The sequence below is a fragment of the Camelus dromedarius genome, chromosome 5, assembly GCF_036321535.1.
Source record: "Camelus dromedarius isolate mCamDro1 chromosome 5, mCamDro1.pat, whole genome shotgun sequence".
Lineage (NCBI taxonomy): Eukaryota > Metazoa > Chordata > Mammalia > Artiodactyla > Camelidae > Camelus > Camelus dromedarius.
In genome coordinates, this window is record NC_087440.1 from 23,113,647 (window position 1) to 23,141,094 (window position 27,448).

Below are 27,448 nucleotides of genomic sequence, written 5' to 3' on the forward strand. Positions count from 1 at the left end.
CATTGTTTCTGTCCCTGGAACATCAAGCTCATGCCTGTTTCAGGGACTGGCACTTTCTAGAATGTTCTTTCCATAGTTCCCTGTTGTTCATTAAGGTCTCAGCTCACAGGTCTCTTTCTCAGAGAGGCTCTCCCTTTCTACCTGAAGCAGAGGTTTTCTTCTTTTTTTTTTTTTTTTTAGAGGTTTTCTTCTTTGGCTGCATGTTGGAATCACCAGGGGAGTGTTAGAAAAACCTCCAAGCCCAGACTATTGCATCCCAGGCTGTTTAAATCTAGGCTTCTGAGCATAGCCCAGGCATCAGAGTTTCTGAAGTGTTCAGGGGGTTCCAAGCAAAGATTGAAGCCATTTAAGATTATCTAGTAAGTTCCTCCCTTCTTCACTCTACCACTGCTTATTACTGTCTGAAATTTACCTTCCTTCTTTGTTAACTTGTTAGTTTTTCTCTAACTTCTAGATCCTTTCTAGTAGGAAAACTATATTTAAGGTCTGGTGAATGGGAAACTCACTTTCTTACTTGCAAGAATTGGGTTTCTGTTGCAGATTCTGGAGACTGAGACTCTCATGACAGCAGAGACCCTCTGTGACTTGAGCTCTCTGAGCTCTCTGGTTAGACTTAAGAGGTATGAGTTTTCTACTTTTGAGCCAGAATTTGTGGGCCTAGGCCTGCTCCAGAAATGGCCTGTCCACAAGTGGTGTCCCAGCCGAGCCTGCCTCCCTCAGTCTGAGGTCCCCCTGGAGTTGCCTCCCTGGTACTGGTGATACACATGCTGTGAGGAGTTGGCCCTTGGGGTATGGTTAGAGCTGGGGAAGAGCAGAGGGAAAAAGCTCCATGAAGACCACTTTGAAATGGTATAGAGATTCAATTCTGTTCCCAATAATTAGCTTATGGGAGGAGAATGAATTATATTTAAAGTAGTTCCAAACCAGGAGAAGTTGGAGAGGTTTTATGTGTCAAGTAGCGGCAGGTCAGCATGACTGGTGACAATTTGTGACCCCTGTTTGTAACTGAAGACAGATCCTCATCTTAGTTTGCCCTGGATTTTTCTAGTTTCAGCAGTTGAAGTCCTGCATCCTGCAAACATCCTCTGTCCTGAGAAAACCAGGATGGTTGGTCACCCTAGGAGAGTCTGAGAATTATCTCAGCATCTTTTATGGTTGGATCTGGGAAGGGAAGAAGTTGAGAGGGCCCTGAAGTGGTTTGAGGTCTTTACTGGGCTGTCCAAGTTCGATTCTTCAAAGCCTTGTACTATTGAGGACTTGCTAGTCTATGTTCTCCTTAGGGCAGCAAACCGAGGAAAAAGATGGGCACTTCCTGGGCCACAATCTATGTATCCTATTGATTCTTGCTCCAAATTCCCACCCAATCTTTTTCTTTTCTTTTCTTTTTCAGTCAAGGATGGGTTGGGATGGAGGGGCTCCCATTGGCTTACTGGAAAAAGTTTGAAAGAAGATTCGTTGATCTCTGGTCATTGCCCCCCTTCTCTGATCCTGTGTCTGTGGTAAAACCATGAACACTGTCTAATTGTGATTTGTGATCTGGATACTTCACCTACTGGGGTAGGTGAAGAGCTGAGCTGACAGCTGTATCATGTAGGTTGAGGTGAAATACACATTTTATAGCAGTGTTTCCCAAGGTGTGGTCTGAAATTACCTTTTCAAGATCACCTGGGGGCTTATTGAATACAGCTTCCCTAGACCCAGAGCCATAGACTATGAATCAGCAGGTTCTGGGAGGGGACCAGAAAACTACATTTTTACAAGCACCCCATGTGGTATTCATGAATCCTCACATTAGAGGACCACTTTTATGTTGTTCTATACAATTTGGGTGATGTCCAGAGGATACTGGGGGAAGCCTGATTTTACTTCTTGTTGGAAGGGCCAAGAAAAAAATATTTGGGACTTTGAAGGGATTGATTGATTGATTTATAGTCAATTACAATGTGTCAGTTTCTGGTGTACAGCATAATATCTGAAGGGCTTTATTATGTATTATCATTCCATTGATTGTCTGGCATTAAGGTTTGATAAAACTTAGAACAGCAATAGTAGCAGTCCTCCTGACACTTTACTGATGCTATTCTTTCTACTTTCAGCAGTGGAAAGAGAGAGGACTTCAGTGGAAAGTGACAGAATAATATCTTCATAGTTTAATAGCTTTTGCTCACAGGTTTCCACACCTCTGTGAGGGTTGAAGGGAAAATTAAATGAGAGAAGTGAGTCAAAATCTCATAGAAGAGACGATAGCACTGGCTTCCTTATGTTCTGAAACTGGGCTAAATTCCCAGATCTTTAAGTGATTTCTTGTTGAAGTCAGCACTTTTCTCCTCTGTTAACTGCACCTACTGCCATCAGATGTCTGGTCTTTTAAAAATTGTATCTACTCTAGAAAGAGATTTATTGCATTTTAAATCCAGATGACATCTTAGCTGGGAATTTGGCTTTTTTCCCACCTTAGGCAGAACTGCGCTTATATAATACTCTTGTGCACAAGCAGGAAGTGCTGTTGCTCTGTCAATCAGTGAGTGTGTTGAAACTCCAGATATGGGCTAACTTGCAAAATGTGACTCTGGGAGTGGCTGTTTGAATCAGTGTAACTGGGGCTGATCTGGAGCTCTGTTCCAGTTGATGGCAACTTCCATGGTGGTGGTGGTGTGTCTGGCGAACAGGAGTGGCTGGTCAGTAGGCCTGTTAATATGCAGGATGAAACTGAGTCCCTAGGTTAGTCTAACAGTGGCCCAAACTAGATAATAAAAATAGTGATTTAGAAGTGTAAACTTTTTTCTTGTTTATAAATTATCTTATAAATACATACAAGTGAGGCCATCTTGCCCTGATTTTTGTCCCCCACTTGCAGGGCACCAGCCCTCTTCAGATTCAAATGGGCCATTTCACACATGCTCTCAGAAGTCTGCTTGCCTGTGTGACAGCCACATTTATTTCCTTTCCCATTTCAACCATGAAGCTCTGATTCCACGTCTAATGGTGCCTTCTTCATTTAAATTGCTTCTCCTTTCTACTTTCTCCTAAGCTGAAATTATCTCCTTCTTCCCCCAAATTCCCAGGAACTTGCCTCTTTTCATCTCCCTGTGTTCAAAGCATGGCTAAAGTTTCTCATAAAGTATCTGAATTTTTCTCTCTTGAACAAAGGGGCTTGGGGAGTGACTATGAGACTAGGGTCCTTCTCATACAGAGTGGTCCAAGGTCCTATATTATATGATGAATCAAGAACACTGTATTTCAATCAGATACTAAGAGTGTGAACTTACACATAGCAGTGGAAGGGATAATGTGGAAAGGTCAGACTGTGTTATGGAGGTATTGTGATCTGGTGGGGAGCTGATGGCTCCAATTATCACCCTTCCAACAAAGAATGGCAGACACGTTTTCATGGTCATAATTGGCCTGTGTGTTAGGATGATTTCACAGATATGTGCTTTAATTAACTTTAGTAAGAAACTAAATGATAATCTTGTCATATAAAATAATTCCACATTAAAAATTTCTGCAAATAATAAATGCTGGAGAGGATGTGGAAAAAAGGGAACCCTCCTACACTGTTGGTGGGAATGTAAATTGGTGCAGCCAGTATACAGCACAGTATGAAGGTTCCATAAAAAACTAAAAATAGAAGATAAAGTTGTGGTACATGTATACAATGGAATACTACTCAGCCATAAAAAAGAATGAAATAATGCCATTTGCAACAACATGAATGGACCTGGAGATTGTCATACTAAGTGAAGTAAGCCAGAAAGAGAAAGAAAAATACTATATGGTATCACTTATATGTGGAATCTAAAAAAGTGACACAGATGAACTTATTTACAAAACAGAAACAGACTCACAGACAGAGAAAACAAATTTATGGTTACTGGGGTGGTAGGAGGTGGAGGGATAAAGTGGGAGTTCAGGATTTGTAGATACTAACTACTTTATATAAAATAGATAAACAACAAGGTCCTACTGTATAGCACAGGGAACTATGTTCAATACCTTGTAATAGCCTATAATGAAAAAGTTAGGAAAAGGAACATATATATGTATAACTGAATTACTGTGCTGTACCCCAGAAATTAGCACAATATTGTAAACCGACTATACTTCTATTAAGAAAAATAATTCCACAGTGACTATCTAGGTATCATGACGTATCCTTGTGTAAAGTAGTGTGTACTTTCTAAAAAGAAATATATTTGTCTCTAGGATCAAGTATTTATTACATCCTTACATATTGTTATTAATTATTCATAAATAAAACATACTTGTTAAATAAAACAATAGATTATTACATGCATTTATTTATAATTAATAAATTATATATTTATTATTATATGTAAAGAAAACACTTTATACATTATGGAAAACAGCTTAATTTAAATTAAGCTCATCTAAATTAAATTCATTGAAAACCTACAGGGGTCGTGAACAGTCTACTTTCTCCACTGTACCAGAGATTAGTAGCTTGGACCTACTTGAGTTACTGCAGATGAAAACATTCTCTGCAAGAGCTGGTTCTGCCCAAGTAGTTCAGCTGGAATCTACCAGATTCAGCACTGTAGCCCATTTAAATGATTTTTTGATGTCACACGTGGACTGCCTGAGATGTGCCTAAGTGTAAGGACTTGACAGTAAGGATTTTTTTTTTGGTGTATTCTTTTTTTTTCTTTCTTATTTATTTATTTTTATAGTTTTATCTATTAATTGTTTATCCTGTACTCACTTGATAATATTCTGGCTGCCTTGGGGCAAGGATAATTGTATCCTTTCTCAAAGCTAAAGCAGAACAAAGGCAAAAATTTACCCCAAAGTGTAGATAATAGGGAGTTACTTCAATGTCTCTGAGTACACAGAGGGTGAAAAATCCCTTTCTCTCTCTCAGTCTCTTTATACATTTTATAAAAAGAAATGCCTTTTGCAGTGACTGCCCAAAGTAAAAGAGATGAGTGTTGAAGACAGTGGCGGAGCTGTGGAGTGTGCTCTGGCTGCCTTTCCCGCTCTTTCCCCAACAGTAGAAACCCTGACTTTTAGACAGGCACGTGGCTGCCCAAAGTAAAGACAAGCTCCATGGCAACCAGTGTGGTCCTGTCACCAATGCAAAACATCACATGATAGCTTCCTGAAACTTTCCTTAAAGACAGATGACACCTGCTGCCCTTTCCCCAGCTTCCTGCCTGCTTCCACCCTGCTGCCTGAAATACACACTGTTTCACGGAGCTCTTGCTGCCACCTTGGACTATGAGGATGAAGGCCCCCTGTTTGGGATGGTGAACTGGTGAGCTGGAAAGCTGCTGAGGATTTTGTGATGCAGAGCCCCTGTAAGAAGCCCTGGACAGTCTCTGGGTTTTTATATGAGACAGAAAGACATCTTTGTTTTGCTTAAGCTTTTATTTCAAGTTTAGCCAAATCTAATCATAAGTGATACAATGACACTACCCTTTGGAAGGGAAATTTCATAACTTTTCCTAGAAGCTTATTATAGGACTTAATCATCCTTAAGACAAAATATTTCTTTTTATTTTTAAAAAGTATCTTTGATACAGTCTCTTCCTGTTTTCCCTTAAGTCTCTGAAAATGGAGTACAATTGACTGACTTCTTCCTCATAATAAATCTTTGCAGAATCTAAGGTTTCTGTTTTCACCTTAATTTTGTAGCTTTTTGTCCATCAGTGAATTTAGAACTCTAAGTAATAATCATTTTATTTTATGAAAATATTCATAACTAGACTCTTCTTTTTTTAAGTAAGAGAACTAGCTATGCTAGGCTTGGGATTCTAATTATGCCTGTGATTTGTTATTAATGGATTACAGCAGGCTTGCTCTTATGAAATGAATAAGCTGTTTGCAGAACTATGAAAGGAGACAGAGACTGTAGTTTTACTATATCATCTGGGGAGAAATAGTAGAAAATGGGTTTTCCTCATGAGTGTGTATGAGTGGATGAGTGAGAAAAGAGAGAGAATATCTTCAAACAAAACACTTCACATGTTTAATTGCTGCCCAGTTCTGTGGCTTCCTGGGGAGCAAGAGGCTCATCCCAGTGAGGGAGCGATGTCAGATGTCAGACTCCTTTGGTGCTTGAAATCGAGGCCTGTGTCTGAGATGCCAGACACAGTTTCTGTGCCAGCTGTCTTGCTCCTCTGACTTATTCAGGAGACCACATTCCCTGCAAAACAGTCACTCAAAGCAACCTCTAAGGGAAATGTAACTAAATACACACTGAAACTTCCCTCATTTCTATGCTCCACACCTTCAGGCAGGCACTGACTCACCCTTTTTTTTTTTTTCGTTTTAAGTAACAGCCTTACCAGACAATTCACCTTTTTTAGAGTGTACAATTCAGTGATTTTTAGCATATTCAGAGTCGTGCAACCATCACCACAATCAGTTTTAGAACATTTTTATCACCTCAAAAGAAACCCCATACCCATTAACAATCACTCCCCATTTCCTCCTTACCCCCCAGCCCTAGGCAGCCACTAATCTACTTTCTGTCATTAAGAACCTACCTATTCTGGGCATATACAAAATATGTGGTCTTTGGTGACTGGCTTTTTCACTTAGCATATGTTTTTGAGTTCATGCATGTTGTAGCATGTATCGGAACTTCATTCTTTTTTATGGCCAAATGATATTCCATTGTATGGATAATACCACATTGTCATTTTTCCTCAGTTGATGAACACTTGGATTGTTTCCACTTTTTCGCTATTATGAATTGTGCTGCTGTGAACACTGTGTACAAGTTTTTGTGTGGACCTTTGTTTTCTTGTCTCTTGGGTACATGCTTAGGAGTAGAATTGCTGGATGTGGTAGGCAGCAGAATGGTTCCCTGCTCAGAGAGAAGAGATGGGGACCGAGGAATAGGTCAACTTTGTCCTTGAGGGAGATGTTTAAAGTCTTCACATCTGAGCTGTAAAACCATGTCGCCAAGTTTTCAGGAGGTGGGGACAGTGTTAATAAAGTCGAAACAGTAAGTGACTGCATATTATAACAGAGAAAGTAGCCTAAACAAATTCTATCATATAAATTTGGCCTAAGTAGCTATTATCATTTTAATTTTTTTTAAAAAATTGTGTATTTTAATTTTCCTTGGGATTGGGTAGGTTTATTTATTTATTTATTTGTTTGTTTCTTAATGGAGGTGCTGGGGATTGAACCCACAATGTTGTGCATGCTAAGCAGGCACTCTACCATTGAGCTATACCCACCCCTTCTCATTTTAATTTTTGACCAGAGTCTATCAAGCAACTTACACTCTCAAGTCCCTCTAGATGTGACCTAAGCTCACCCTTCCATCCCAGGGTGAGTTACTTTTCCCTGCAGACACCTGCAACAGGGCTTTCCTAGATTCTACCCTAGAGCACTGGTTCTGCTTGTAAATGCCTTGTTTCCTGCACGTACATCTCACCTGGAGCTTTGATATTCTTTCTGATCTCATCACTTCCTTTCTCAAGCCAAGTTTTTTTCATAGATCCATCCCACCAGATTTGGGATAATTTCCAGGAACACATCCTTGGTCCTTGTTCTCAATATCAGGGATTGCATTGTCAGCTGTTGTCTCTTCCTACGGAGGCAGTGTGGTGCAGTGGCTTCATCCTAGACTTCAGATTCCAGCTCTACTACTCCTTATTTCTATAATCTTGGGCAGTCGCTTAACTGCTCAATGCCTTAGTTTCCTCATCTGTAAAATGGGGTTAAATAGTACCCATCTCGCCGGATCCTTATGAAACACACATGATACTTGTAAAGCCTTAGTTAGTAGGTACCCACTTAATTCTGACGTGCAGTTATTCTTTCCACCATCAGCACCCTATGTCTGCTTCCATTCCAGTTATTCCAGCCTAGACAGTGGGCCCACAGACCATGTGGTGGGAGGGCAGTTTTGCTATGTACTCATCCAGGCTGAAGAGCCTCCGCCCTCGGTTGGCATCACGCTGGAAACAGTAGTTTGTTTGCCTGTGGCCAATGTCTCCTCAAACTCCCTATTGATTCTCCTGATTCTTTATAACAAGGGCAGACATTTTCATTTTACTGGAGCTGAGGAAAATCACACTTTTATGATTACTTGTCCAGCTCCCTGAATTGATTGCAAGAAGCCACGTCTGGCACCTTGGATCCCTGCTGCTCTCTCAGTGGTTGCTAAGTCTTCAACCCCCTCTAGGTCCCTGCCAGCGGCCCTTCCAGCTGGCAGAGGGTCAGCTCAGTGCTGGTGCCTACCCCCACGGCACCAGGAAGGAGACCCGGGCAGCATCCCAACACACTGGCCTCAGGCAAAGGCGGGAAATACTGGCCCCATCCACCCTCCGCTCGGTGTCTCTTCCTCTCTTTTTGCTCTCCTTCCCAGGTGAGACATCAGTGTCAGCAAGACCCATGTCAGTTGGTCCAGGAGCTGAGGGGCACCTTTGACCCTGTCTTTGCCCACCTAGGTGCCTACCTGTCCTAAGTAAGGAAATTCCCCTCAGCCTGCTGCCACTGCTAGGAAGCCATCACCACATCATCTCCCCAGGTGTTAAGGGCCAAAAAAACCAACTTCAGGAATATCTGTATTTTAACAACAGACTTTTGGAAATAGAAAAATTAACCCCTAAAGCTCACATTTTCAGTGAAATACCAGGCTGCCTGGAAATAGAGAGGGGGGTGTGTGTGTACACAAAACAGATTTTCCCTCTCACTTCTTTAGTTTAGAAACAAATTAAGTTACTCACATTTATTATGCCACCTGGCAAGTCCACTTAACTTGAGGTAATCATTGTTGACAGCCCAGGATGTATCTTTCCATATATTTCTCTATATGTCTATAGAAACATGCCACAGTTTATCCTGATAATGAGCATTCAGGTTGTTTTCAATTTGGGGGTCACAGTCAATAGTCCTTCAGCAAACATAGCTGAATGTACAGCCTTACATAGTGATTCTTTTATTTGTAGGATAGTTTCACAAAAGTAGGACTGCTCAAGGACCATGCATTTAATAGCTACTGCCAAGTTACTTTCTGTTCACTATAGCAATCTACTTGCCCATGAGAAACATATGAAGTTGTTTATATCCCTATACCCTTTAATATTTGATCTTACAAATTTTATTTTGTTTTTGCCAACCAGTGGTGGGAAATGTTTTCTCCTTTTTATTTTAATTTGCACTTTTGCCATTCCCTGAGGATGCACTGTGTCAGTGGTTGGGGTTCTTTCTTGGAGGCTGACCCTGCTGGCACCTTTGCAACTGCTTTCAGGCCCCCACTGACTTCGGTTTTCTCTAGGCAAGAGCTGAATAAGCAGCTTTAATGAGCATGATGGATTTTAATCATAGAAGCCGATGTGTGCCATATGAATTTAAAACCATCAACAGGATGGATTTCATGTAAATGCCACTTGGAAAGGTTACAGAAACGAGAAAGAAACAGATACTGCACAGATGCTGTGGATGTTGTGGCTTTGCCCCAGCTCTGCAGTGGTCACCCTGTGGGTGTGCTGCCTTGCTCTACCCTGCTCTGCAGAGGCAGAGCCTGTCGGAGTCCCCTGCAGGAGAGGAGAACCTTCCAGTGGCTAGCATGTTGGGTTTAGAGAGAGGAGCACATGGAGAGGTAAGGGTTCTCAGAGCCCAGAAGCTTCTGAGCCTTTCTCCCACCTTCCCTGCTAAAACCACATCCGTCTTCCTATGTGGTCTCCCTTTCCTGAGGTTTTTCTAGCTCTCAAGTATCCTTGGGTCCTGTGTTTACTCCAGCTTTAGAGTCCCCTCATCCCTTTTCCAGAAGTGAACTCCCTCTCCGTGTCCTTTGCTGAATAGTAAATGAATTTTTCTAAAAGTGGCTTCCCATTGTTCCTTCTAGCCGGTGCCCTCAGTTCCCTCACTTCCTGCTCTGCTCTGGCCTGCTCAGATGGGATGCCTCTTGGATCAGAGTTGTACTACAGTCCCGGGGACTTATTTGTTGTTAATTGTAGCTTTCCTCTGGCATAAGGTTTCTTTTTTTTCCCCTCTCCTGCCACTCTGTCCTCATCTGGTGGGCTGTGAAGTAGGCACCCCAGGTGCAAGGCATGCATACTCTCTTGGTGCTTTCCCCCACAGAGGCAGTATATGCAATCTGGGAGACAGAGCATGATGTAGGAGGGTCTTCCTGACCCAAGTAGATCTGTTACTGAGCTTATGATGGACTAGAGCAGTGTTCAACACCAAACTCCCTGAATTGCTTTCCAGAAATGTTACAGCAACCCATCATGAAAAGTATATGCCCTACAAATGATGCCTCGTCCATGAAGCATAGGGCACTGGGCATAGGGACTACTCCTGGGTCATCACATAACTTTTATCCATTGATTGGCAAAAAAACAACGAGAAATGATAGCACCTGCTACAGGCAGGAATTTTGGAGAAAAAGGTTCTAGACACACTACTGTTAGAAATGAGAAATCAATGTCACAGAAATTAAAAACACCAGAAAATAAGCACATGTATACAATATTTATTGCAATATTATTTATAATGGAAAAACCCCATAAACAGTGTGGATGTGCATTTGGAGGACAAAGGATGAATAATAAACTGTGATATATTTACATCATGCAACAGGGGGAATTTTTCCACTATGTATGGCATATATATGTATACAATAAAATTCTATGTTTACAAAAGATATAATGACAAACCACCATATATGTCTGTAAATACTGTGTATATGTTTATATGTGATTAAATAGAATGGAGAAAGGTGTGTTCACACTGGTTACTTGGAAGATGGTGTCCTGTGCTATACAGTAAGACCTTGTTTAATCTATTTTTTTCTCATTTTTTTTTTTTATTGAAGTATAGTCAGTTTACAATGTTGTGTCAAATTCTGGTATACAGCATAGTGATTCAGTCATACATGAACATACATATATTTGTTTTCATATTCTTTTTCATTATAGGTTACTACAAGATATTGAATATAGTTCCTTGTGCTATACAGTAGAAACTTATCATTTATCTATTTTATATATAGTAATTAGTGTCTGCAAATCCTGAACTCCCAATTTATCCCTCCCCACCCCCTTTCCCCTTGGTAATCGTAAGTTTGTTTTCTATGTCTGTGAGTTCTGTAATCCCTCTTATGACTTCTAGATATGTCTCACTTATTTACACTTACATGAGGTCAGCAAAAGAAAGTTGAAAAATAATGATAGTTACATAGCATTACTGCTATTTAACACTTAACTATGGATGAGGCAGGGTTTGGCATTTTTTATGCATTATCTTATTTAATACAACAGCTCTGCAAGGTAAATGTTATCATCCTCATTCTGTAGATGAGTGAGGTAGGAGAGGGTGTGTGCTGCGTGTCTGAGTGGCAGGCGTCAACACACAGCAGCTTAAAATAACAGATATTTATTATCTCACAGTTTCTGTAGATCAGGAATTTAGGAGCAGCTTAGCTGGGTATTTCTGCCTAAATCTCTCAAAAGGTTGCAGTCAGCACGTTAGCCAGAGCTGCAGTCACCCAAAGGCTTTAGTGGGGCTGGAGGGTCTGCTTCCCTCACATGGCCAGTGGCACAAGGCCTCAATTCCTCACCGTGTGGATCTCTCTGTAGGACTGCTCCCGTTGCTCACCAGGCTTTCCACAAGGCGCATGATTCAGAACAGATTAAGACAGAAGTGGCAGTGTCTTTTATGACCTAGCTTCAGATGTCTCCCTGTCATTTTTGCTGTGTCCTATTGTTTACACAAGTTGGCCCTGTTCATTGTGGGAGAGGCCAATATAGGCACATGAATATGGGGAGGCAGGGGTCACTGGCCATCATGGAAGCTGATTACCACAGGCGGCCTTAAAGTATTGTTTTTCCCAGAAGTCTCAACAGTCCGCAAAATTATCTTTTCTCTGCACAAGCCTTACATAGTCTTATGTGGAAACAAGGAGGTATAGATGACTCTTTCAGGTTTTTTTCATTCATGGGAGTATATAAAGTGAATTTAATGTTGTAGATTACCTTCTTATTCCTATTAAAGAATTAGAGTCTCTAATTAGGGGAATGACAATTTAAAATGTTGTAGCATGTCATTGTTTCCTTGACCATTGCATATAGGCTCACTTTTATTTCCTTACTTGGGGTAATATTAAAATTTGTAGGCTCATATTTATTAGCCAGTATTCTGCCTCCAGTCATGGTGTTTTCATGTTTAAACCTTTATAAGAATAATGTGAGGGGCAAGACTAATGGAAACTGGAGCTTAATAAAAGTGACAGATTTTGTATTTTATCTTATTTACTTTATTCACATTGATTGCACTGTGAAAGCCAATACTTTAAAAAACCCACAAAGTAGAAAATCAATATCTAGCAAGATAAAAAATTCTTCCTTCTGCCTTTTGTTTTATAATAGGAAAATAAGAGGTCACATATCCTCATTGATCTTAGTGCTTTAAACGAGCTAATAGCATTTCATGCTGATTGTATTTTGAACCAGCAGGAAAATTACATGGTAAATAACTCAGTGTTATTCAAATCAACTAATATTAGAGGAAAAATGCAGGAATTGGAAGCTGGATTATTCATGAAATGCTAAAATGTTAGAAGAATATTCCTCTGTCTGTATCACTGTGGTTACCATAATCATGAATCCTGGATTCTTAGAACATGATACAAGAAAGGAAACCTTTTGTCCAGTTTTTAGCAATGTGACTAATGAATATTTCAGCACAGAAGGTTTTGGTTGCCTTAAATAGTCACTGGAAAATGCACACACAAAATAGGGCTGGGCATGGGAGATAAATGGAATTGAAATTATTCTATGATTTTGCTCTCAAGTTTTTGCCCTCTTCTCCTCTCTCTCCATCCTTCGCTGCTATATGAAGGAGACAAAAGAGGAAAAGAGAGAAAGAGAAGTGTTATGATTTGCTTTCTGAACAGTGTTGTTTCTGCCCATCCACACGCCCTTCATTACAGGTATTTCCAAAATCATGTTACACCTGCAAGTCTTCTAAATCTATCTTGTTGGTTCAGTTCTTGCCTCACAAGGAATCAAATCCAAGTTCAGAGTCTAGACTGAGTCTGTCTCAGTTATCAAGCTCCTTCCTTGTTGCCCACGTGCTGATCTGTTATTTTGCTTACTTTGCCTCACTTCCCGCTTCCTACAGAGCTCTTGGCTCCTGGTATTTTATCTGAGCTTTTTTGTTTTTCCATTTTCTTATGTTGTTGCTTGGCCCTGATGGGCTGTGTGCTGTAACTCATCTTTTCAGTGCCACTTGTGTTCTATTCTCTACCTTGCCCTGACTTTCAGATCCATCACTTCCTTCCAGAGCCTCCCCTGCCTTGACCACTTGTCTCTGGCCCTGGCCTGGGTGTGGCCACCTTCAGCGCTTTTACATCTGCTGCTCTAGCTCTCCTGGTCCCAGCTCCTCACTCTGCAGACACTCCTCTCCTGCTGGCCTGCCTCTTCCACACAGGAACTGGAGAAAGTGGGGAAGGAAACACGGGTGGTCCACTCTGGAGCAAATGCAACCTCCCCAGTAGTGAGGCAGTGGCCTGAAATCTGTTAGAAGTTGTTAGGATGCCATTTCTTGCTCCGCACCTTCCAGCCTCTCCCCTTTCTCCTGATTCTCCTTCCAAACACAGATAAAGAAACAGGAATGGAATTTTCACCTTTGAATTCATGTCATTGTCAGAATGTGCCAGATCAGGAGGGGTAAGAGACTCATTTCCAGATTCTTCCTCCTCCACATTGCATCAGCCACACTGGGTCCCAGTGAACTGAAGTAGAATTGGGCTCACTTTCCTTTCTTAGTCCTCTAATTATCTTAGCCTTGCATTCTTTGGAAATATTTCCAACATAATTTTCCCTTTGGGACGGCATAATTGTAGTTACTGGAACAGATGGAACAGGAGACTGGAGTGCATGAGTGTTGTGTGTCTGTCCACTAGATTGATGAGAGAATAGCACGATGTGTCATGCATCCGTCTCTCTCAAGCTGCTCTGACACTGTGCTGGCCATGGGGAGACAGGAAACATTTGGCTTGTTGATCGAAGGCACTTATCATCAGTAGATGTACCTACAATATTGAATACACAGAAAAAAAAAATTCTGGTAATTTTGATCAAGCTATCTCAAACTTCAAGCTTATTCAGTTATTTGGGGTCTTATGAAGCAATTCCTACATATAAAACTGCGGTTGCTGCTCATGAGGGTCAACAGAATTTCCAGATAAGGTTCTTTTCGGGCTTCATGATCTTACAGTATTTTATGGGAGAAATAACCCCTCTAGGCTAAATGCAGTATGAATGGTGCAGAAGATACGGACCCTGACTTCAGAGACTACACGAGCGATTTAATACAGACAAGGACCTCTTAGCAAGATTGTCTGTTTGGTAGATATTTAGGGCAGTGAACTACTACACCTCCACTCAATCAAGGATGGATTGTTAGGATGCAAATCCAAGGGGAGCACACTTAATCATAGTTAGATGACTTGTTTCCTCCTTTTCCTGGGGAGCTTTCTCCATACACCTACTGAGGAGGAGGTCGAGCCTGTGGTTATTAAAGGTTCAGAGCTGTCACAGTTAGATGGGGCCAATGATACTGAGACTCTTGAAATGTTCTAGTTGATTTATATGGGAAAAGTTGGAGTAGTCAAAGAAAGAGGGACAGTTATTAAGACTCAGTGTGTCTTTCTTCTTACTTTTTACATCCATGTGTTAAGATATGTGAGGGACTGAACTAGTTTTGGGGGCTTTGTGACTTCACGAGAGAACTCTGGTGGCTGTGGGCACCAGGATCTTTTTGTCTTGATTGTGCTATGTAGTTTGCCTTACCTTTGGGGATACTACTGTTGCTAAAACATCTGTGCCTTTGTTGTAGACTCACCTAAAATCCTTTGTGCAGCCTCATAGGAGTGACTAGCAGAGGCTACTGTTGGAGTCTCTTTATATATTTTTATATATTACAAAACTGAATCCTGTTAATATTTTATCTGAATTATTCATTGGGAACAAATATTCTAAGGAGAAACCATCCAAGGTTAGATTGGGGATATATATTTCATAAGATGCTTTTCATTCAAAGCAGTTATTTAAAATTCACCATGAATTTTAATAAACTTAATACATTGCTTCTTCCTCCTAATCCAATTCCTGCTTAATGTGAACCTCCTGTATCATTTTGGAAAACCCTCTGGAATCAAATTAACTGTAACTAAAGTCACAATTTTCTCATGGTAATAATGATCAGCTTAAACAGAGTTGGGCAGATATTAGATAGTTTAATCACAAGTTACAGCAAATTGACACTTCATTAGTGAGAGAGAGGCTCAAACTTTTAGACTCAGAGGAAGAGCAAATTGTACTGAAAACCAGCAGGCACAGCCCTCTGGCTACAAGATGGTTTCCCCCACATTCTTGCTGCGGCCATAATTCATAATAATACCAGTGGGAAAAAGCTACTTATCACCTTGCCTGTGCTGACTCTCTGGGTAGCCAGGAAATTTACCCGTATAGATTCAAGAGAAAAAGATTTTTTTAAAAATCAGAATAAGTTAGAATGCTTTTTAAACTATTTAAACTTTCCTTTGGAAGTGTGAACTTTGAACCTCAACTTTTAATATTGGTGTCCCCCGGTTCACAGAACAGTGTCTTTTTTTTTTAACCTTCCAGGTACCATTTGTCTTCTCTACAATGAGGAGTTCTTTTTTTTTTTTTTTTTTTTGACAGTTTTGGATGAAGTTTATTTGTATCTGTGATGTCACCTTGTTAATAAAGGGTTCTGAAATTATCTTTTGGCAGTTGATGATTTCATTTGAGGTTCTTCCATTTCTTGATTCTCACATTCTTGCACTTTACATACACGTTATTTCTTTTTTTTTTTTTTTTAACATTTTTTATTGATTTATAATCATTTTACAATGTTGTGTCAAATCACTGAGGAGTTCTTTATCCCTAACTTGTCTTACCCTCACTTTCTCCTTTGCTTTCTCTTTCTCACTCTTTCTTATGAAAGGGAGTTCCCTTTGAGGGTTTTGCTTGGGCAGAAGATTTAAGGGTTCAGAGAAAAACACAGGTTTGCCCTTTACAGATTTCCAGGGTTATTTCATTCTATCATGATGCTGCAACTTTGGGTAGTAAGTATGGGAGCAGCCAGGGGTCATATCTTAAAGGGTATTGTATGGTGTTGAAAAGTTTGTATTTGTTTTCTCCTTAGTGGCAGTAGGGAACTGCTGAATGCTTTAAAATTCACCTAGTTACTTTTATACCTCTGCTCTTCTCAAAATGGGTTTAGTTAATCAATCTCACACTTTTTTTGTCCTCTGGCATTTAAAAAAAAAACAACTCTTTCCTCAAAACTAGAATGAGGTATCACCTCACACCAGTCAGAATGGCCATTATTCAAAAGTCCACAAATGATAAATGCTAGAAAGCATGTGGAGAAAAGGGAATCCTTCTACACTGTTGATGGGAATGCAGTTTGGTGCATCCATTTTGGAAAACATCCATTTTCCTCAAAAGATGAAAAATAGACCTACCATATGATCCAACAATCCCACTCCTGGGCATATATCCAGAGGCAACCTTAATTCAAAAAGACACCTGCACCCCAATATTCATAGCAACACTATTTACAACAGCCAAGACATGGAAACAGTCTAAATGTCCATCTACAGATGACTGAATAAAGAAGTTGTGGTATATTCATACAATGGAATATTACTCAGCCATAAAAAATAAAATAATGCCATTTGCAGCAACATGGATGGCCCTGGAGAATGTCATTATGAGTGAAGTAAGCCAGAAAGAAAAAGAAAAATACCATATGGATATCATTCATATGTGGAATCTAAAAAAAAAAAAGAATTTATTTATAAAATAGAAACAGACTCAGACATAGAAAACAAACTTATGGTTACCAGGGGGAAGGGGATTGGAAGGATAAATTGAGAGTTCAAGATTTGCAGATACTGACTGGTACATATAAAATAGATAAACAAATTTATAGTGTATAGCACCGGGAACTATATTCGATATCTTGTAGTAGCTTATAGTGAAAAAGAATATGAAAACAAATATACGTATATTCAGGTATGACTGAAGCATTATGCTGTACACCAGAAATTGACACAACATTGTAAACTGACTATACTTCAATTAAAAAAAAGTTAAAAAAACCCTCAAAACCAAAGCACCTTATTAGCAAATGCAGATAATAAAACTGGGCCTCCTAAATCCTCCCAAAAAACAAAAAAATAACTCTTCCCAAAAATCAGTGTCATAATGAAACTATGTCTGAATCATACCTAAACAAAATGAAGTCTTGCCCTCAGATATTCAGGGACACTTTTACTTTCTAGCCATAGTGGCAAGAAATTAAATACAGTTGACCTTTGAACAACACAGATTTGAACTGCATAGGTCCACTTATATGCAGATTTTTTTTAACAGTCAGTACTGTAGTGCCTCACAACCCGTGGTTTGTTGAATCCGCAGATACGAAGGATTTGTGGACACGGAGGGCTGACTGTAAGTTGTATGCAGATCAACCTCTGCCTTGTTCAAGGGTCAACTGTAGTTTTTTTTTTTCCCTCAAACAATTTTGAAAAAAATGTTTTCAAAGTTTCAATTCTGACTAAAATTCTTAATGGCTCAAACTGTGAGTCTAAATGCACAAGGGTGCTTAGTGGCTACCTATTGGGAAGATGGAAGATAATTATGAATGTTTTTAAAAGTCTTTTAAACAAAGAATATAGTTGTAATAATTATTTTATTACTTGTAACATTATTGTTGGCCAGATAGGATTTTAAAAACTTTTCCTATAACGATACAATCTCTTGATGGTTTCAAGCTGTTTGGATAATTGAATTGAAAGCATTATTAGAAAGTCATCATTACTTTGAGATTTTTCATTTTTCTTAATGAACCATGTCAAGATCATTGATTCTTTTTTCAATTTTCTTGATCCTTTGTGGTTTTAAATTCACTCCGGTGCCTTATTAAGATGAATCATGTTTGTGTGCTGCTGCAAGATTTCTATAGGGTGTTTGGATTGTTTTATAATGGGCTTGATGGATTCCAGGAGCAGGACTCCATCTGCAGAAGACACGTCCTTGATCTGATTCCTCTCATGTGATGTGAGTGGAGTCAGGAGATTCTAGGAAGGAGCAGATGTTGCAGCGGCCCCTGCCCTCCCTGCTTGGGAGATGAGGCTGTAGTGAAGTCACTGAATCCAGATGACAGTGAGGAGAGAGACAAGATGTGTGTGTCCCACAGGCCTGAGGAGAGAGCTCTCAAGTTGTTACAGCTACTCAAACACCATAGTCCCAGGCACCCATCGTGACCCCGTGAGACAGTCTGCTGTGATTTTGCCAGCACCACCCAAGGGACCTCAATGGGGTAAACCTAAGAGTTTCTTCCTTGGCAGATGCCAGTGTTCCACTAGGACCCTGGAGGCCAGTCAGTCCTACCTGGTCACTCACTCCTGATTGCTTCCAGGTCCCTTTGCTGTGCTGTCTTTTTCTATCATCTCTACATATGGCTCCAGGTTTCTTTAACTCTGGCCCAGACTCTCACTCTTCCTGCCTCTGTTAGACCTTTCCTTGTACCCTCTGGAACTTCATGCAACTAATAATAGCAGCGACATATACACTTACATAGCACCTATTAGGCACAAGAAGCTTTTCTAAGTGCTGTACATATATTATTTGCCTTGGCTTATTTAATCCTCACAATGCTCCAAGGACACAGGCATGGTTAGCATATCCACTTTACAGATGAAGAAACTGAGGCACAGAGAAGTTAATTCACCCATGATCACACAGCAAGTAAATGGTAGAGCTAGGACTTGAATCCAGGAGTAAGGCTTCAAGGTCTATGCTTTTGGTCATTAAAATATCCTGCCTCTCCCCAGGATAAAAATTTCCCTCCACACTTACTAACTTTTCTCAGAATGGTCTTTCAACCATATTGTTTTTTTATCTGCACATGAAAGCACAGCAAATTATTAATGTGTGCTTGGTTAGCCACTTGAAACACTTTCACAACCAGGGACTATAGCCTGCCACAGAAAAACAACCCCATGTACTATGAGCTCATAATCCAGCATTAAAAACCATGTGAGTAAAACCGTAAAAAGAGAGCAGCAGACCCAATAAATGGCAAAGTTAACATGTCTAGAACTAGAAACAGTAGAATAATCTGAAAGAAATTATAAGCATTTAAAAACTATGATTACAGATTGAAGAAGGAATAGAGCCGTAGTAAAATAGACACCAGGAATAAGGAGTAGGCAGCTTGTGTGTGCTAACTGTGTTGCTGTGCCCACCGCCCTGGCGCTGAGTATTGTCATGGAATCCAGCATTAGAAAATATAATGGGAATGTGGAGGGAGGAAGAATGGGTCCAGAACTTGAATCCTTTCTAAGGGGGATTAGGTGATTTAGAACATAATGCCTAAAATTAAAAAGTATCTTGAGGTCAAATACTGTGTTATTTAAAATATACACTGAATTATCCTTAGTGTACCTTATAAAGCTAGGAAGAAGCTAAAGTGCTGATGAGATGAAATAATCAGCTGGGTAATTATCTTGCTTTGTTGTTATGTGCAAATTTGTGTTACATGTTGAAATTAATATTTGGGATCTATTGGGTTAAATAAAATACACTATTCAAATTTCACCTGCTTTTTAAAAAACATTTTTAAAATACTGAAGTATAGTTGATTTCCAATGTTGTATTAGTTTCTGGCATACAATGTCAGCAGCTTCTTTTCACTTTTGAAAAATGTAGGTACTAGAAAATTTTAAGCCACATATGTGGCTTCCGTCCTGTTTCTATCGCAGAGTTTGGTAATGCGGAGCTCATTTGCAAATTTAGAATAGATTAGCAGAGGTTAAGTAATACCTAGCAAATTGTTTATACTCAGGTGAGACGGAGTCATCATCATAATACTATTACGCCTAAAATTAAATAACAAAACTCACCACTCAAAATCCTCCTAGACTTTTTGATATGTACAAAAGTGATTTAATAATTTCACATAAATTGCCAGTATACTATGTCTTTAAGTTCTTTGAAATGAACTCTCAAATGTGGGCTTTCAATTTTTTTAACCCTTCTTTTCTTTCTTTCCTTTTTTTGTCTTCTTTCTTTTTATTAAAACATTTTTATTTTTCTTTTTGCATATCTGGCCAGGAAACTTCATGGTGTTATGGTCAACTTGCCGCACAACCGTGTTCAAATCTGTCACCAACAGGTTCATTAAAAACCTGGCCTGCTCGGGGATTTGTGCCAGCCTGGTCTGTGTCCCGTTCGACATCATCCTCAGCACCAGTCCTCACTGTTGCTGGTGGATCTACACCATGCTCTTCTGCAAGGTCGTCAAGTTTTTGCACAAAGTCTTCTGCTCTGTGACTATCCTCAGCTTCCCTGCCATTGCCTTGGACAGGTAAGATCAGGTAGTCAGGGGCTCAACTTTTTTTTTTTATGTGTAGAAAAATTAGCATCATGAAGCAAATGATGAATAGTCAATGTTCCACAGGCGGCTTTTAATCTGCTTGTGGTCAACAAAAGGAGAATGAGTTGCTGAAACAGAATGCCTCATAAAAGACAGCAGCTATGGCCAGTTGGACCATTGAGAGAAGATGTGGAATTAGGGGGCGGGTTTACATCATGAGAGGGTAGGGCAGAGCTGGATTGTGACACAGTTTCAGCTTGGTGGGAATCGGCGGTGTTTGCTTGGAATTTGCAGTTGTTTGCTTGTCAGATTGATAACTCTGCAATTAGGGCCTTTTGATGCAGGATGAAAACATTTCTGGAAGAACAAGAGAACAATTCAGTGGTTATTTAACAAATGATTAGACAGTCCAGTTGGACCTGGCCAGATATTACCAGAATTCCTTTAGAGGATTTATTTCCAAGATTTTATATTGTGGTGGTGGTGGTTTTCTCTGCTTTCTTTTTTTTTTAATTAAAATTTTTTTTGTTGGGGGAGGTAATTAGGTTTATTTGTTCATTTCATATAAAGGGAATCATACAATATGTGTTCTTTTGTGTCTAGCTTCTTTTACTCAGCATAATGTTTTAAAGCAGTTATCTGTGTTATAGCAGGTATCAGTACTTTTTTTCCCCCAAATTTTATTGAGTTACAATTGACATACAGCACTGTTTAAAGTATATGGCATAATGACTTCTCTTACATATACTGTCGTGAAATGATTCACTATAGATTTAGTTAACATCCATCATCTTCTATACATACCAATTTTTAAAAAATTTTCCTTCTGATGAGAATTCTTATCTACTCTTTTAACAACCTACTCCATTCCTTTTCATTGTTGAATAATATTCCATTGTACTCAAATACCACATTTTTCCTTAACCATTTACTAATTGAGGGACATTTGGGTTGTTTCTACCTTTTGGCTTTTGTGAATAATGCTGCTATGAGTTCTGAAATTTTTTTAAGAATAGGATTCAACAAGAGTGGAAACACATTATTCTGAACAGTTTGCTATTCTACCTGGAAGCAATGCAGTCATCCCTGTGGGTTATATTTGAGCCTTTGGCTTTAGGCAAGAAAATATGCAAATCATAAGAAATCCTTACTTTCTTTCCAGCAGAAAATCTACTGTATTTTTGCCATCATTTTTAAAAGGGGGTAAACAAGTTCTTTCAGTAGAAGAAGAAGGTTGGTAAATTCCTATTTCATTATTCAGAGATGCAAATTACTCAAAAGCATAAGTACGGTGTGCACCAAGACAAAAGGAAAATAGTCCCTTGTCTCATTTCTTTCTCAGATGTTTGTTTCATGGCATCAAGTCAGCAAGTTAATTGGGAGGCCACCTACACTTCCTGCATCATCTCCTAGAGATGTACATGCTAACAGAATTATTCATCGTGAGGCTGTGTGCTTGTGTTGCAGTCTGTTTGCCAACATATCATGGGATCAGAAATGACCAGAGACCTGGGTTTGTTACGTGTCACTTAGCAAATGAGAATCAGAGACATTGGTCTCCTGGCATGTATTCATGTGTGGGTATGGTGCCATCACATTGGATTTATTGAGGGGTGGTTAGAAAAGTTCATCTATATTCAGAGAAAAAAAATTGAGAGCATGCGTAACTTACACATTTCTTTCTCTTTTCCTCCCCCTCAGAAAGAGATCTAGAACACATTTTACCATGCTCCATCCATCTCTGGTCATCACGGTTATCCTGTGTTTGCATCGTCTCTCCCCCAGCTTGTCCCCTGCCAGACTCCAGACTTGACATTGTCCCAGGTGCTCCCTTTCCCCTGCCTCCTTTATGCATACCTCCAGAAGAGCCATCACCTACTTGTTTATCATTTGTTGTCTACATGCCTTTATTCCCATTTAGTTAGAAACGTTCCTGTGTTTCCTTTCATCTTTGTATCCCAGTGCCTGGTACAATATGTAGCACAGAGGTGATACTCAGAAATCCTTGTGACAGGAAGGCACGCATGCTCACCTGTCCTGAGGAGGGAATGCGTGTTAATAGGCTATAAGGTCGACTCTAGCATTAGCTGGCTGCACAGACGTGGGCCGAGCAAGGGTGAAGAAACTTGCCACATCTCTGCTGGCTATTGGCTGCCCTTTCATGACAGGCATGGCTCTAGGGGCTAACAAATTACTCAGTTTCCCCAAATCATTGGTCATCTTGAAACATGGTGCTTTTGGAATTCTGATTAGGTGGTTATGGAATAATCAAGTCAAGCTTGAAGGAAAAAAGTCCTCGGGCAGCCATGTTAGACCTATTAATTGCTCTTAGGGGTGCTAGGTGATCATCATGGAAAGAATGGCTCTTGAGCAGGCATAATTTTTTCAGTAGAATTGATTTTGTGGAAGGACTTTGTCAGAGTCCGTCCCTCATACAGGGTTCTTCTGCCCCAGGCAGCTGTAAATGCTCACAATATCCATGCATATACACCGTGGCATGAGTCCACTTTGGACAGGGGAGCAGACATATTTCTTTCTTTTAGCAGCTTTGAAAATTGCCCTAAAGCTCCTCCAGCCCATGTAAAATTTCTTACAAATTACTCTTTATGCCTAAATTGAAAAATAGATGTCTTTACAACAGAAGGAGATAACCTTTATACTGAGGGTACTCTTTGGGATTTAGTTCTGGTGGCAGTAATTATAAAGCTAACTATGAATAGTACAGCAAACTCCTCAAAACTTAAGGTCTAGCTTACTAATTCCCCCAGTGGTTTCCCACTAAGATTGATTCCTCTAATTTAAAATCTTCTTCTGTGAAATGAATTTTGCTTGTGCATTTTGCAGGTATTACTCCGTCCTCTATCCGCTGGAGAGAAAAATATCTGATGCCAAGTCCCGAGAACTAGTGATCTACATCTGGGCCCATGCAGTGGTGGCCAGCGTCCCTGTATTCGCGGTGACCAATGTGGCCGACATCTATGCCATGTCCACCTGCACCGAAGTCTGGAGCAACTCCTTGGGCCACCTGGTCTACGTTCTGGTCTATAACATCACCACGGTCATTGTGCCCGTGGTGGTGGTGTTCCTCTTCTTGATACTGATCCGACGGGCCCTAAGTGCCAGCCAGAAAAAGAAGGTCATCATAGCAGCCCTCCGGACCCCACAGAACACCATCTCCATCCCCTACGCCTCCCCGAGGGAGGCTGAGCTGCACGCCACCCTTCTGTCCATGGTGATGGTCTTCATCTTATGTAGCGTGCCCTACGCCACCCTGGTTGTCTACCAGACTGTGCTCAACGTCTCAGATACTTCCGTCTTCTTGTTGCTCACGGCCATTTGGCTGCCCAAAGTCTCTCTGCTGGCGAACCCTGTGCTCTTTCTTACTGTGAACAGATCCGTCCGCAAGTGCTTGGTGGGGACCTTGGTACAACTGCACCATCGGTACAGTCGCCGAAATGTGGTCAGCACAGGGAGCGAGGTGGCAGATGCCAGCCTGGAGCCCAGCATGCGTTCAGGCAGCCAGCTCCTGGAGATGTTCCACATCGGGCAGCAGCAGATATTTAAGCCCACGGAGGATGAGGAAGAGAGCGAAGCCAAGTACGCTGGCTCAGCTGACCTCCAGGCTAAGGAGCTACTCAGCCCCTGCCTGGAGGCAGAGCAGGGGCCAGAGTTTGCATCCCCTGCCCCACCCCCGGGTACAGTGGACTCTGTATTCCAGGTGGCACCAGCAGTCCCCATGGAACCCGAGACATTCCCTGCCAAGTATTCCCTGCAGTTTGGCTTTGGGCCTTTTGAGCTGCCTCCCCAGTGGCTCTCAGAGACCCGAAACAGCAAGAAGAGGCTGCTTCCCCCCTTGGGCAACACCCCAGAAGAGCTGATCCAGACAAAGATGCCCAAGGTAGGCAGGGTGGAGCGGAAGATGAGCAGAAACAATAAAGTGAGCATTTTCCCCAAGGTGGACTCCTAGCAAGGCTTGTAAATCCCTGGAAGTAACAGTGCATCCACATTCCTGCCCTCACATCCCTTGGCCCTGTGATTTGTATGATCTCATTGCAACCCAGTATGGGCTGACGCCTCCTATATGGGCTGAATGCTTTTGAATGAGAGGGAAATCTACATCCAATCAAATGTCCTCTTTATTGAGGGCGTAAATATATATACATATATTTATTTATTTATCTCATGGTCTATGTCCTTATTAAAGTCCATGTGCCTCTCTGTGGAGACGAGAGCTGGGTAGTGGGGACTAGGTCTTGGGTAGGTACTCTGTGTGCATGTCTGGGGCTATGTCAGTTCCCAGGCCCTGCAGAGAATACATGGAGAGAAGAGCATCCCTGGGCTCAAAGGGAGCAGGGGCCCTTTAAGGGAAGCTCAATATAATGATGGAGCCATGTGGTAACAAAGAAAAGGCCTATTTGATTGGCTTTAAAAATGACAAATATTTAAAATGTTTTGTATTTATCTGTATCTCCAGGGAAGATAGGGCCAGGGCATTTGACACTGTTTCTCTGGAAAGCCTAATCATGTGACTGACAGTTTCTCCTGATGCCCTTGATTTCCTTTGCTGGGATGTAGGTGAGAGATGAATGACTATTGCACCCCTTTTGACAAACATGGCAGTGGATGTGCCCAGGGATAAGGGAGATATTCTGTCCTTGATTATCCTGACATTCTCTTGACATCACTAAGGCCTCAGAAAGATATGTTTGCAGTGTTGTTGAAAAACACTGCAAGCTCTTTACCATGTCTTTCCCCCTTAAGTTGTGTTTTTCCCCCCCAAAAATGAGAGAGAATCTTAGAGGTGGAGGAGAAAGTCTAAGAAATATCCACATTCTAGTCTTTTCTCTTCCCACATGATCTCATGTGAAAGGTTCTATGCAGCAATCAGTAGGAATAAAGTATACTGAAAAAGATTATCTTGTGCAAACTTCTGGAATTAAAAGGCCATTTAAAAAAGCAAAGTTATAATGTAAACAGGTCCTCTGGAAACATCAAGCTAAAAAAACTTGAATAGGAAAGGTGATTCTGCCCTCCAAAATAAGAAAAGTTGGTTCCCCTCCAAAGAGAACAAAAGGACTCCAGAACTGGGCATTGCCAGTCTCACTTTCAGTCTGTGCATCTGTGGTTCTGCCTTCATTTGGGGCACAAAAGAGGGACACAACACGGAGAAGGAATTCGTCGTTGTAAAATGCCAAGGCAACGCCTAGCCCAGGTGAGCTCTCCACTTCCTTCTTCCCAGGGAAGCTGTAGCAGGAGCTGGACAGGATAGAAGAGGGAGGACAGTGTCCTCAACCTATCAGTCCCAGGGGGGCTCTTACAAGCGATTGAAGTCCACTTTGGGGTGAGTTTGACCAGGCTGAATTCAAACCACAAACAACATTTAACTCTACATGAGAATGGATCAAGTTCTTCTCTGCGGGGTGTTTTGTTCTAGTCAGTGGTATGTGAGGGAGCCAGTATGGTGCCTTGAGTCAGCTTAAAGGGACGTGGGCATTTTCAGCTGCAAACTCCACATCCCAGAGGTGGTGGTGGTCCTCACTGATCTTCTCCTTTAACCACACTGACCCTTGTCCCTCGGAGGAAGGTCAGACTATGTGTAGGGAGTTACCTTTTCCTGTCCTCTTCTGAGTGTGCTGTCTTGTGCTTCCTGACTATGAACCCGAAGACCCTTCCACCGAGGAGGGAGTACCTTCCTCTGTGCTTGTCTTCTCGGAACAGTGTGCGCTCACACTGGAAACAGGGGACTGCCACCACCTCTCTCCGGGGCCCCTGTTCTTTGTGCATGCCATCTGTAGCTCCTCGTCCTGATACTTCACCTTGTGGCTGTTCAAGCTCATCTTTCCAAACCTTCACAGTTGTTACAGCTTTCCTCCAGGGGAAACATCAGCTGTCAGAAAATTGTGTCCACTTTAGAAGAATCTGTCAAATGTAGCCACTTTGGTGTCCTTCTGATAATGTGTGTGCACATCTTAATAAATTCTGGTGAGCCAGAATTTGGTAGATATTTCTTATGTATGTTCGAAGCAGATGGTTGACTTCTAACAGGTCATGGTCAGGTGTATTTCTATCCTCTTTGAAGAATTATGTTTTAATAAAAAATTGAGAAGTTTCTGAACTCAAAAAACATTGTATGAGCTGGGGTTTTTTGTTTGTTTCTTTTCTCCTCTCAAGTGGTATAACTATCTGAACATCTCTCTTCCTACATGATCTCAAATGAAAGGTATGTATTTCCCTCCCAAAATGCAGATGCAGCATTGCAGTAACATTTTCTTGTGTTGTTGCAACTTGACAAATGAATTCCCAGAGAAAATGCAATGTTTGAATAAATGTCCCAAATCTGAATTCTAAATGGAATTGGTGGATGGACCGCTCAGACCTGTAGGTGGCGCTACACTGAGAAGAGTGGAGTGCCGCTGTTGCCACCACTCATAACACATGGTTGGGGCCATGGCCCTGAGGTCAGATGGCCCGTGTTTGAATCCTGGCTCTACCACTGACCCACCTTGTGACCTTAATAAGCAGGTGAAGTAATTTCCATGTACCTTGGTTTCCTCTCTGTAAAATGGGGAGATCATAACTGTGTCAGTAGCTTCTGTTGCCCCAACTCATATTTCACCTCTGATTTTAGCCGTGTCTGCAGTGGGCCAGTGCTGGCTGCAACCACTCACTTCCCTGAGAGCCATCAGGGCCTAGCTTCTCTGCTTTCTTCCCTGGGAAGGCTCCCTAGCCCTGGGGGTAACCCTTGAACAGTGGGACACGGGAACCAGTGGATCAATGCCCCAGCCTCCTGGCCTTCTGCTGGACAATTGCAGGAGGCATCTTCCCACTTCTCAGGAGGTCCAGTAGATCAAGTCCCAGTAGCCCACCGTGGTGTCCAAATAATGCATCCTCTTATTGATGCATTCTTCTCTCTTCCCTGTCTGATTTTCTCTAGCCCTCATTCATGCCCTCAAGGATCACCTCCCCAAAACCAACTGCACAAAGCCCTTGTCTCAAACTCTATTTTCAGAGGAATCCAAGTGAGACAATAATATACCTCATGTGG

At 41.2% G+C, this 27,448-nt stretch overlaps 1 protein-coding gene across 2 annotated transcripts in view; it reads left to right on the forward strand.

Annotated features, from left to right (window-relative positions):
- The window catches only part of GPR176 (G protein-coupled receptor 176), an 83,493-nt gene extending 56,910 nt beyond the window's left edge, over window positions 1–26,583 (forward strand). For both annotated transcript variants that reach the window (XM_010989335.3, XM_064485748.1), the window contains 2 exons: window positions 20,142–20,394; window positions 23,248–26,583. In XM_010989335.3, coding sequence (XP_010987637.1) covers window positions 20,142–20,394; window positions 23,248–24,370 — 1,376 coding nt within the window. In that variant the 3' untranslated portion in view covers window positions 24,371–26,583. The remainder of the gene's footprint in view (window positions 1–20,141; window positions 20,395–23,247) is intronic.
- Window positions 26,584–27,448: the final 865 nt, after the last annotated feature.